The 12,847-nt window shown below is 34.5% G+C and overlaps 1 protein-coding gene across 4 annotated transcripts in view; it reads left to right on the top strand.

Annotated features, from left to right (window-relative positions):
• LOC128547437 (P2X purinoceptor 4-like) overlaps positions 1-12,847 on the top strand; it is a 58,449-nt gene that overhangs the window by 2,999 nt on the left and 42,603 nt on the right. For all 4 annotated transcript variants that reach the window (XM_053520285.1, XM_053520286.1, XM_053520283.1 and 1 more), the window contains exon 2: positions 11,506-11,659. In XM_053520285.1, the coding sequence (XP_053376260.1) occupies positions 11,506-11,659 (154 nt within the window). The remainder of the gene's footprint in view (positions 1-11,505; positions 11,660-12,847) is intronic.

Here is a 12,847-nt window from a genome sequence, read left to right as displayed (position 1 = left end):
AAGTAAGTATACACACCTAAACAGGAACGAGAATGTGTTCTTATTTTTACAAATGTTTAGGTCACTCCAAATTAATTGAAATAATTTATACTAATATATTTTAGGTCAATTGTGTAGCAAGTTCTACAACTTATATTAATCACTCTTGACACCTCATTCCTGATGGAATCCATCGCCACGAGAATATGAAAATGGTTAAACCTCCTTGATAGCCTAGTTGTAGAGCGTCCACTTTAAGCGTGGGAGGTCATGGGTTAGATCCCCGACCATGTCATACCTAAGACATGAAAAGTGGTTCCATTAGCTCCCTTGCATGAAGCTCAGCATTAAAAGGGAAACTGGCTTCTCTTCTCTCACTCAAGTTGACTAATACCTCTTTTGAATTTTTTTTCAAAATAATACTGCAGATTGTTTAAAAATCTATATAGATCTAGATTTTGCAGATTGGAGTATATGGAATCTGCAAAAATTACATTTGTCCTCAAAATCCCAGGTGGACATTGTCTTGCTTATGATTTGTATAGTAATAAAGATCATTTGTGAGTTAATGCTTTTTTGCTGACTCTTGTATTTTTAACAGGTTGCTCACTTTAAACGTTAATGCTTTTTTGCTGACTCTTGTATTTTTAACAGGTTGCTCACTTTAACTTAACGTTTAAGTTAAAATATTTTGTTTAAATTCTGTTTACTTGATCATTTTGTTGTCATTTATCAGCAGCACAATTTTCAAATGTTTCTGTAAAGGTGAAATGTTTGATGTTGTTGTTTCGAAGAACTAAAATCAGTTTGGTATGGCCTTAATAAACAACTTCTTATTACGTAAAATATGGTTCATTAGGCCTATATGACTTGTTATGGGTATATAGGGTGTACCATTTTGGTTCAAGTGGACCCCACTAGTACAAAAGAGCCTTCTATCTGACCTGAGGAAGCATTGTCTAAAGGTTTTAAGGGTGAAATTCTGTCAAAATGATTTAAAAGGGACAAAATTTCACAAAAAAGAGCGAGATATGTGACAACAAGGGTGACATCAAAAACGTCAAAAGTTTCTAACTTGGCTAAATTGTGTTGATGTGGTTCTAAACCTGACAAGAAACAATAATATATAAATAATATATAAAGCAGACTAGAGCAATCACAGTACATTGACTGACACCCTGCTGATTGGTGCTAGGACTATATTCTGAATGCTGAGTGCTTAGCAAGAAAGCTTCTAAGAACCATTTTTATGAAGTATTTGGTTTGGTCCTGACTGCGATAGATTCCAGTCTGGGGTTGAACCCTTGTTTGACGGACACTACCACTGAGCCACTGCTTTGTTTTATATTGCAAGTAATAAAGAAACATTAAATAAATAAATAAATAAAAATAATACTGGTAGTGCAGTTATTAAATTTCAAGTACAGAACCACAGGTATGTTATATTATGATCAAGTCTTTTGAACTTCCAGTTAATTGCTTGTTTCCAAATACCTGATGGATCCCATATTTTTTTATTTTTTTATTTTTTTTTTTTTTGAGCAGATTTAATTTCATATAATCTTTTGATTGAATCAAATTGTTCAAGGTAAATGCCATGTCTTAAGCCTTTGGTGAGCAAATATAGCTTATATAATAATAAATTCTAGGCTCGGGTTTTGTGCCCTTTGGGTCCTGCTTAGTAATTACTCTCTCAATAATGCCCTTAAATTAAATATTTGAACAGAAATCTGTGCTTATAGACATGAGGCTTGCGCTTATAGACATGATTGCATTGTGTTACATAACTTGCTTTTGTTTCCCTTGTACATACCTGTATTTTCTCTTGAGCTAAAGGCCTACTGAATCTGAAATGAAATTTTCTTGGCATGAGCTGAGTGAGTGTGAGTGCGTAATTGCTGAAATTACGGTATAAATTTCATAAAATTATCTTCTTGAGAATTCAAGTTCATGGACATCATCTTATCTCATATTTAATCAGTATTTTATAAACTATACAGGACAATTTCATGTCTTTATTAGTCCTGTATTCTTTATCAATGTTGACATTTTTTGGGAGTGTTTCAGTCAAGTGCATTGGCAATGTTTAATAGTTATCTTTACTTGAGTCTAACAGCTGGGTTTTTAGCTTGACTCTACGAAGTATGGAGAGTTATCCTACTCAACCCGGCGCCAGCATCCTTCTGTGTCCGCACTTTGGTTGAAGTTTTGATGCACTTTCTTATTATCTTTGTTATTACTTGATGGATTTGCTTCAGACTTAGAATAGTTGTTCCTTATCATCGCCCACATCATATGGCACAAGGGACATAGCTCTTGCGTCAATATTTCATGAATTATCCCCCTTTTTATTTAGAATTTCAGGTTAAAGTTTTGGTGCACTCTCACTTTATCTCAGTTATTACTTAATGGACTTGATTCAAACTTTAAATAGTTGTTCAACATCATCACCCACATCATATGACACAAGGTGCATAACTCTGGCACCAATTTTTATACGCTCGTTTGAAAATATGGGAACGCCCCTGGCGGGCAGATGGGCGGGCAGCGTCCAAAGACTTTGTCCAGAGCATATCTTCTTCATGCATGGAGGGATTTTGATGAAACTTGGCACAGTTGTTCACCATCATGAGTAGGAGTGTCGTGTGCAAGAACCAGGTCTAAGGTCAAGGTCACACTTAGAGGTCAAAGGTCAAATTCAAGAATGACTTTGTCGGGAGCATTTGTTCTTCATGCATGGAGGGATTTTGATGAAACTTGGCACAATTGTACATCGTCATGAGACAAAGTGTCATGCGCAGGTCCCTTCTTTAGAATTACTTCCCTTTGTTGCTATAAATAGCTTAATTATATTGTAACTTTTTCATTACTAGTCGTAGGGAAAAATCGAGACCACTTTTCTGTAGTACAACATGCGTATTACATCCAATTTTGAGGTGTATTTTGACCAATCTCTACCTGGTAAGGATGTTTGTGTGGACTTACAATTTGTTTTTTTTAAAGATTAACTTCCCTTAGTTGTTACTATAAATAACTTATATTGTAACTTTTTTATAATTGTCCGTAGGGAAAACTAAGACCACTTTTCTGTGGTACAAAATAGATGTTACTTTCAAATTTTAAGTGTATTTTAAGGTATCTCTACCTTGTAAGGAGTTTTTATGTGGATTTAGAAAAATAAAAGAATTACAATAACTACCAAACAACCACAAAATTAAAATTCCATTTGCAAAATTCAATACAGGTGCTAGAGTAAAGAAATTTGCTGTGACGGGCGTATATTGTGACATTCTGGCACTCTTGTTAATGAATTATGCCCCCTTGTTTAACTTAAAATTTTATGTTATTTTTGATGCATTTTCATTATATCTGTGTTATTTCACAAGGGATTTGATTCAAATTTAAAATAATTGTTCATCATCACTACCTACATCATTTGACATAAGGGGCATAACTGTGACTCCTGTATTTTATGATTTACTCCCCTTTTTTACTTAAAGTTTCAGGCTAAAGTGTTGATACACATTCACTTTATCTCTGTTATTACTTGATGGATTTGCTTCAGACTTAAAATAGTTGTTCCTCGTCATCACCCACATCATATGGCACAAGGGTCATAACTCTAGGACCAATATTTCATGAATTATCCCCCCCCCCTTATACTTAGAATTTCAGGTTAATTTGGTGCACTCTCACTTTATCTGACTTATTACTAAATGGATTTGATCTAAACTTAAAATAGTTGTTCCACCTTACCACCCACATCATATGATACAAGGTGCATAACTCTGGACCAATTTTTCATGAATTATGCCCCCTTTTTACTTGATGCATTTTCACTATATCTCAGTTATTAGGAAATGGATTTAATTCAAACTTGAAGCAGTTGTTCCATATCATCACCCACATCATATGACAAAAGGTGCATAACTCTTGCACAAGTATTATATGAATTATGCCCCCTTTTTGCTTAGAATTATACTGACATGATATTTTGATACGCTTTATCTTTACCTCTCTTATTACCATGATTACTTAATATTTTTTACACAGACTCAAGCTATTGTGCAATATCTTCATCCATGATTGGAGTCATTAAACACTCCAGTGACAGCTCCAGTTTTCTCAGATGTGCCCAGTTTCACTATCCAGCACTGAAATCCAGCATTGAAATAGTCGAACGCGCTGTCTCCTGTGACAGCTCTTGTGTTTAAGTCTTTATCTGGGGGGTGAGTTTAAGGGCAGCCTTTTCTAAACTTTGTGTGATCTTTTTGTTTGAAAGAAGAAAAAAAATCTTAGCTAGAACTGAAGAATTGTTACATGTTGTAATTCTTATGAAACTGTCCAGATGTGTTGCAAAAATCTATATTGGCAATTTATTTCCTTAGGTTGTAGGGGCCATTTACAGGCTGCTTCCTCATAAAAATTCTTTAAATCAGGCAATTTTATCCTAAAATTGACTTTATATCAACATTTTTGCCCAGATACCAAGCTATTTTTCCAAATAACTAATGCAAACCCCTTCTTCTCTTAGTGAAAAGATAACATACTTATGTCAATATATCACATTGAAGTCTTCTTTACAATATTTTATGCCAGAGTCCTCTTTACAGTAAAGTTTAAACTAAAATTATCCTTAAATTAAAACATTGTCATGACGTCACTCCTTTGTTCTCGCTGTACTGTATTTTTAATATTGGACTGCTTTCAATGGGACTTAGTACAGTATTTTCCACGTGGAGTCCAATATTATTTTAATATTGGACTGTGTATTTAATATTGGACTGCACGAGGAAAACGATTTATATACAGAATTAATGTTTTCGTGTAGTCCAATATTTATCAATACATGTAGTGAAATTCCATATAGAAATATTATAATCAAATGAAAGCAGTCCAATATAATAACACAGTACTGATAATAAAAAGGAAAATTAATATCAAAACTAAGTTTTATGTATAGATCTTGATGCATAATATATATGGACAAAATCGCAAAAAGTTAAAAATAGCATTATACATATTTTGCATGCATCAACGTAGTCTTACTCCCTAAACAACAACTTCCTAGAGCAACAACTTTCTCAATATTGTTCACGTTTCCAGTTTCAAAAATTGTGCAAGAATATGTTGCTCTCTGTTTAAAAAGCAGTTTTATTAGACCAATCATGATAATTCTTTGAGGCCGTACTGTCAATGGCCTTTATGATTTTGTGAAGTTTACATGAAATGTCATAATACTTTTCAAGTAATGCTCCGGACAAGCCGTATTTTGTATAATAAAGGAAGCTAATTCAAAAGCTAGGTAAGGTAGAGTTATGGTCCTGTAACACTCCTCTTTGTCTCAATGGCCTCTATGATTATGTGAAATTTTAATAAAATGCCGTTAATACTTTTCAAGTTATACTACGGAACGGGCGGACGGACGGAATGACGGACAAAGTGTCAACTATATTCTTGCCTTTCGGGAAGCATAAAAATAATAGTAATAATCATTTACGATTTACGAAAGTTAAGTGAAGCATTACATCCTCGTATACATAGCTCATTTTTGTTATGTCACAATCCATTTTTTCCGAATTTATCCATACATCTGTACATAGAAAAAACTAAACAAATGCTTATACGTTTATCAATGTTCATGTAGACCCCTGAAAATGATTTGAGCCGCGTCGTGAGAAAACCACACAGTGCGTTTGCCAGGCTGGTTACATTGTCCGATCGGGCTTTCGACATATAGACTAATATTTCTTGAAAAATAGTAAAGATATTTCTTTCAAACTTGCTCTATTTATTAAGCATTTCATATGATACAAAGCGAAACAAAAATAACTTTGTTGCCTTTAGTTTTGGAAGAATTATTTCCCCTTTTCAATAGGATGGTTTTCGCATGGTGCAGCTCATGTTTTTGTTGTCGGTATTGATCGTTACAGTTTATGTTTATTTGAGTATTACATTCGTATTGAAAAAAAAATGTAAAAATAACAGGATGTTCATAAACCTTTCAAAATATAAACTGATAAACGTTTATAGCACCCTACTAAGAACAAATTGCCTTCATTTCTTGTGTTTGATGCCAGTATGAACTATGAAGCATTTGTTCACATTTGTTCAGTCTGAGACTGCCTATTGGAAAAGAAAAACAACTGCAATTAAGGGACACATGTACTTACATGAACCTTAGTTTTGCCGAAATATCTTTTAATTTTGTACTCGTATATTCTATTTCTGCTATTTTTTATGAAATACTGAGATTTTAGTGAAAATAAATCTAATAAATTCAAAGTGAATGATATCAAATATATTTTTCAGTACTCCAGTTGGGACCACATTAAACATCCATTGTGATAATAACTTAAATAAGAGTAGCTTCGAGTGCATAGATAAAATTCATATTGAAAGCAAGTTTTCCTTAGTTTTCAGCTTCCGCCTGGCTGTTATGTTCCGTGTATTAAACGGTTTAAAGGAACGAAAATAATATCACAAGTTTAGAATGGTTTTGACTTACCAGTAGCTGTATCCGATAATATATTAAAATTGTCTGTTCTGTATAAGTCTTCTTGCACTAAATTTGAAGATTTTCGGGCAAATTCATGTACAACCCAACAAAAACTGTCATTGAATTAATAAATCACAACAGTATATTGCCAGGCGTGTAAACAAACAACCCATTTAGTCATTTAGTGCACATGCAGCAATCATTTTCTCCAGCTGTCCTTTCAGTGAAACATTATCCTAATTCGCCATACCCTATATTTTAATTTGGCAAAGCAAGTTTCCTTGCTCACACTTAAATAAAAAGAACATAATCACTTTACCCTTGACATGAATTAAAATAAATCCAGTTTTTTTTTTGTTTCTAAAATGTCACAAAATTTCTTTCCTCCCACCGCCACTTGTGATAATACTACTGTTTATTCCGTACATGTGTAAACACAATTAATAGCATGACGAGAATCCCGGGCTAAAGAAAGTCCAATATTACGAAGGCGAGAAACCCGAGAAAAACGCAGTCATGCATTATGAGAAAAACGTGCGTAAAATAGTCATGAGGTTCTACTGAGTATTTCATAATCATATAGCAACTGTTATTAAATGCGGTAAAGTGAATAAAAACCGAATTAATTTAAGAGAATTTAACGTCAATGGCTTATACGTATTTTTTTATTGGTTATGCCATAAAAACAATGTTTTAAGTAAGATATAAGCCTCAAACGATCCAATATGTAAAATACTGGACGGTCCTCAGCGCTGACGCGCTTCGGACAGTCCAGTATTTTACATATTGGATCGTTTTCGTCATATATCCTATACGTAAAAATTTACAGTAAGTTATACTTATAAAGTCCTCCCTACTGTAAAGTTTATGGAAAAGTTCTCTTTACAGTTATGTTTGCACTAAAGTCCACTTGCTGTAAAGGTTACACAAAAGTCCTCTTTACAGTTATGTTTACACTAAGGTCCTCTCTACTGTAAAGTTTACACAAAAATCCTCTTTACAGTTATGTTAGCACTGAAGTCCTCTTGCTATAAAGGTTACACAAAAGTTAGAGATGGTACCTACCCAAATAAATCAAAGGGGGACAACTCTGAATTGATCAATAAACTGAAGCCAACATTAAACATTGATCAAAAGTGAAAGAAAAATCTGATAGGTCCTTTTTCAAACAACTTATCAGGCAGACAAAATATGACCTACATTTGTTTAAATCCCTTTGTATTCAATATACAATATGCACGCTTTTCTCATGACTTACACTGACAGTTATTTTGTAAGTTGTAGTGAGGCCCTGATAGAAAGTTTAGTAATGCACGAAGATTATATAGAATAATGCATACATTCCTTTGAAGAAAATTAACGACATTAAGAAACGTTATTAAGTTTTGATCTTTTAGCCAGAGTTGTTTATTTATTGTTCTCAATGGTGATACATTGGTTTACACAACATTTATATATCAAAATGTAAAATGTATATATCCAACAATGAGAAATAACAAAAAAAGTTAAATTGGTAACACAAAAATTCATTGTCGTCAAATATAATTACAATGTTTAAGGTAGCAGTTGTAATTACTACATGTTAAGGTAGCTGACAGGTAATGACTCTATGTAATGTATTTTAAGCAATTCTCAATCTAAACATTCTCTGGAGGGAACTAGCACGATCATTTGCTTTCCTTGAAAAATGAATAAATGCTGAAAAAGCATATGGAGATTACTTTTTTTGATGACTTTCGTTACAGGTCAACTACCCTAAACAAACTAAAAGGTGTTTTATTTATTGTTGAAAACAAAGTAATCGGATAATTTCAGATATCAACATTAATTTAAAACTTATACCGTTTACACAACTTGAAAAAAAGGCTTTTGTTGGGGCCTCTCATTTACAAATATATCAACAATTATCACCTGAATTGAATGCATTCATGAGTGGAAAATATTGATGGTAAAATGACGTAGGGTTTTGTTTACAATATAAAATCTTTAATAACTTCTTTTAGGTAAAATTTTGGTATGGTTTTGGTAAGCTTATAATAAAGAGCATGTCATTCTCTTTCACTCAGAATTTTTTCAAGCGTTTGAGACTCTTGGCTAGTCTTGGAATTTGACTTTATTTATCCCCCCGCCAAAGGCGAAGGGGATATTAGAAATGCTCTCCGTCCGTGCGTGCGTGCGTCCGCAACGATCTTTGTCCGGAGCATAACTCCAAAAGTACTGGAGGGATTTTCTTCAAACTTCATACACTGATAGAACACATTGGGAGGAAGTGCAGTGTGCAAGAACAATAACTCTACCTTGCCTATTTTTTGAGTTATTCCCCTTTATCTTATTTTCTTAAAAAATTTTGTCCGGAGCATAACTCCAAAAGTACTGGAGGGATTTTCTTCAGACTTCATACACTGATAGAACACATTGGAAGGAAGTGCAGTGTGCAAGAACAATAACTCTACCTTGCCTATTTTTTGAGTTATTCCCCTTTATCTTATTTTCTTAAAAAATTTTGTCTGGAGCATAACTCCAAAAGTACTGGAGGGATTTTCTTCAAACGTCATACACTGATAGAACACATTGGGAGGAAGTGCAGTGTGCAAGAACAATAACTCTGCCTTGCCTATTTTTTGAGTTATTCCCCTTTATCATATTTTCTTAAAAAAATTGTCCGGAGCATTTCTTCTTCATGCATAGAGGGATTTTGATATAACTTGGCACAAATGTTCACCACCACGAGACAGAATGTCATGCGCAAGATCCAGGTCCCTAGGGCTAAGGTCAAGGACACACTTAGAGGCCAAAGGTCAGATACAAGAATGACATTGTCCGAAGCATTTCTTCTTCATGCATGGAGGGATTTTGATGTAACTTGGCACAATTATACACCATCGTGAGACAAAGTGTCATGCGCAGGTCCCTTCTTTAGAATTACCTCCCTTTGTTGTTACTTTAAATAGCTTTTATTGTAACTTTTTCATTACTAGTCGTAGGGAAAAATCGAGACCACTTTTCTGTAGTAAAACATGCATGCTACATCCAATTTTGAGGTGTATTTTGACCAATCTCTACCTGGTAAAGATTCTTTTGTGGACTTGCAATTTTTTTTTTTTTTTTTTTTTTTTTTTTTTAAGATTAACTTCCCTTAGTTGTTACTATAAATAACTTATATTGTAACATTTTTATAACTGACCATAGGGAAAAAACAAGACCACTTTTTTGTGGTACAACATGGATGCTACTTTCCAATTTTACGTGTATTTTAAGATATCTCTACCTGGTAAGGAGTTTTTTGTGGACTTAGAAAAACAAAAGACTTACAATGATTACTAAACAACCACAAAATTAAAATTCCATTTGCAAATACAGCTGCAAGAGTAAAGAAATTTGCTGTGACGGGCATATATTGTGACATTCTGGCACTCGTGTTCCCTGTTAGCTTTCCATTCCTTCTTTTTACAGTAGCCATATAGAAAAACATCATAGCTATACTGTTCATGAAAATTAATAAAATTTAGCAGTAAACCACCTCACCACTGACTTATTCTTTCTTCCACATCTTTAAAACCCCTGATGCGGACCACAACTAAATGGTTCTTCAAAGCTTTCCCCAAAATTAATACTTTCAGACACTAACTTGCCAGGAACTTTAGCCTTCAGTTATGATATGCCCGGCGGGGGGATTGGCCATGTCTAACATGGCTCTTGTTAAAAGACAAAAGGAAGTTCAGTATAGGCTCTTCCAAAATGTTGAAAGTAGAGTAAACTTACCTTATACTCTATTGAATTTATTTAGCTGTGGGAGCTTTTGATATAGACTATAATTTGGGAAGTCCTAAAATCTTTGAAAAACGGTCAATACAAGAGTTGTCCATTTTGCTAAAGATATTTTGAGAAAGTCATTTTTTATATATCAAATATTTCTATTTTTGACATGGAGAAGAGGAAAACCATAAATATATTTAGAAAATTGGTGCACTTAGCTATCATTTCACTCAAAAAAAAAACTATAAAGATGAATTTGATTTTTTTAGGTACCATCTCTACAAAAGTCCTCTAAACAGTAAAGTTTTCACTAAAGTCCTCTTTGCTGTGAAATTCACTAAAGTCTTCTTTTCAATAAAGTTAACACAAAAGTCCTGTACATTGAAATTTAAACTGAAGTTCTCTTTACAGTAGTTTACACAAAAGTCCTCTTACTGTAAAGTTTATATTAAAGCCCTCTTACTGTAAAGTTTGTATTAAAGTCCTGAGCGACTCTCGGGCCATTTACAATAAGATTACACAAAAGTCCTCTACCATAAGATTACACATAAGACCTCTTTACGATAAGTTTAAACTTATGTCTTCTTTGTAATTTTTATGCCCCCAAAGGTGGTCATATTAAAATCGCACTGTCTGTCCGTGCATATGTAAATTCTTGTCCGGGCTGTAACTCTGCCATCCATGAAGGGATTTTAAAATAACTTGGCATAAATGTTCACCATAATGAAGTGACGTGTCATGCGCAAGACCCAGACCCATAGCTCCAAGGTCAAGGTCACACTTAGAGGTCAAAAGTTAACAGGGTCTGTTTCATGTCCGGTCAATATCTCTGCCATCCATGAAGGCATTTTGAAATAACTTGGCATAAAATTTTACCATAATGAGACGATTTGTCGTGCACAAGATCCAGACCCCTAGCTCCAAGGTCAAGGTCACACTTGGAAGTCAAATGTTAACTGGGTTTGTTTCATGTCTGGTTCATAACTCAGCTGTACATCAAGGGATTTTGAAATTACTTGGCATAAATGTTCCCCATAATGAAACATTTTACATGCACAAGATCCAGACCCCTAGCTCTAAGGTCAAGGTCACACTTAGAGGTTAAAATGGTCTGTTTCTTGTCTGGTCCATAACTCTGCCATCAATGGAAGGATTTTAAAATTACTTGACAGCTCTTGTTTATGAAATTTTTAGGTGGTTTTATTTTTATCCTGTTTATCAATTTAACAAAATAAAATAGATGTTAACATTCTGTTTATTTTCATCTTTAGGTACGCCATTATATTTAAGAAGGGGTACCAAGATTTTGATAACGTACAAGGCGCTGTTACAACTAAGCTGAAAGGAGTTGCTCAGACTCATAACCTTACAAATAATACAAATGGAAGAATTTGGGATGTAGCTGATTATGTGGTCCCGCCACAGGTAAGGCTGTATTTTCTAGACAATTTAGGGGACATTTCTTTGCTTAAGTGCCGCTATGGTATCCACAATATTTATTGTTATATAGATTCAGGAGTTCTGAGTCATAGTGAACAATTGATCCAGTATTGTAAGGCTGAAAAGTTTTTCAATGAATTAGTGTGTGTATGTGTGTTTGGTTTGAGTTTCTTTTTTAACAAATTTTCTGTCATAAAAATGACAGTGTCTGCTTGTAGAAGAGAGCACAATATGCCATACTTTACAGTGCTGCCTCACTGGAATATCCCACTGTAGATACATGACATGATACCCTACCCAGCCACATTATACTGACACCAGGCTAACCAGTCCTTGAACTACAGAGGTAGTCTTTCAGTGAGCAATGTTTTCATGAGAGGTTTAGCCAGAATAAAAATTGTGTCATCAAAAGTGAAGAAAAGTTTGATCTTTCATGTAAAACAAATGGATTGTCTTTAGAGTAAATGTTTTTTCAGTGGTTTTAAACGTTTGTTATCCATGATGCAACATCAAGCTCAAAGTTATGATGATTATGTTGTAAAATGGACACTTCTTCTATATTATCTTCATATGAGAAATTATGTTTATCTCTGCCTGGCATTTTTATGTCTCCGAAGGGAGGCATATAGTTTTTGAACCTTCTGTCAGTCTGCAATTTTCGTGTCCGGTCCATATCTTTGTCATCGATGGATGGATTTTCAAATAACTTGGCATGAATGTGTACCACAGTAAGACGACGTGTCGCGCGCAAGACCCAGGTCCGTAGCTCAAAGGTCAAGGTCACGCTTAGACGTTAAAGGATAGTGCATTGATGGGCATGTCCGGTCCATATCTTTGTCATCGATAGATATATTTTCAAATCACTTGGCATGAATGTGTACCACAGTAAGACGACGTGTCGCGCGCAAGACCCAGGTCTGTAGCTCAGAGGTCAAGGTCACACTTAGACGTTAAAGGATAGTGCATTGATGGGCGAGTCCGGTCCATATCTTTGTCATCCATGGATGGATTTTCAAATAACCTGGCATGAATGTGTGGCACAGTAAGACGACGTGTCGCGTGCAAGACACAGGTCCGTAGCTCAAAGGTCAAGGTCACACTTAGACGTTAAAGGATAGTGCATTGATGGGCGTGTCCAGTCCATATCTTTGTCATCGATGGATGGATTTTCAA

Source organism: Mercenaria mercenaria, chromosome 12 (genome assembly GCF_021730395.1).
Source record: "Mercenaria mercenaria strain notata chromosome 12, MADL_Memer_1, whole genome shotgun sequence".
Taxonomy (NCBI): Eukaryota; Metazoa; Mollusca; class Bivalvia; order Venerida; family Veneridae; genus Mercenaria; species Mercenaria mercenaria.
Note: the sequence above shows the minus strand (reverse complement) of the source record. Positions and strands in the feature narration are given on the sequence as shown.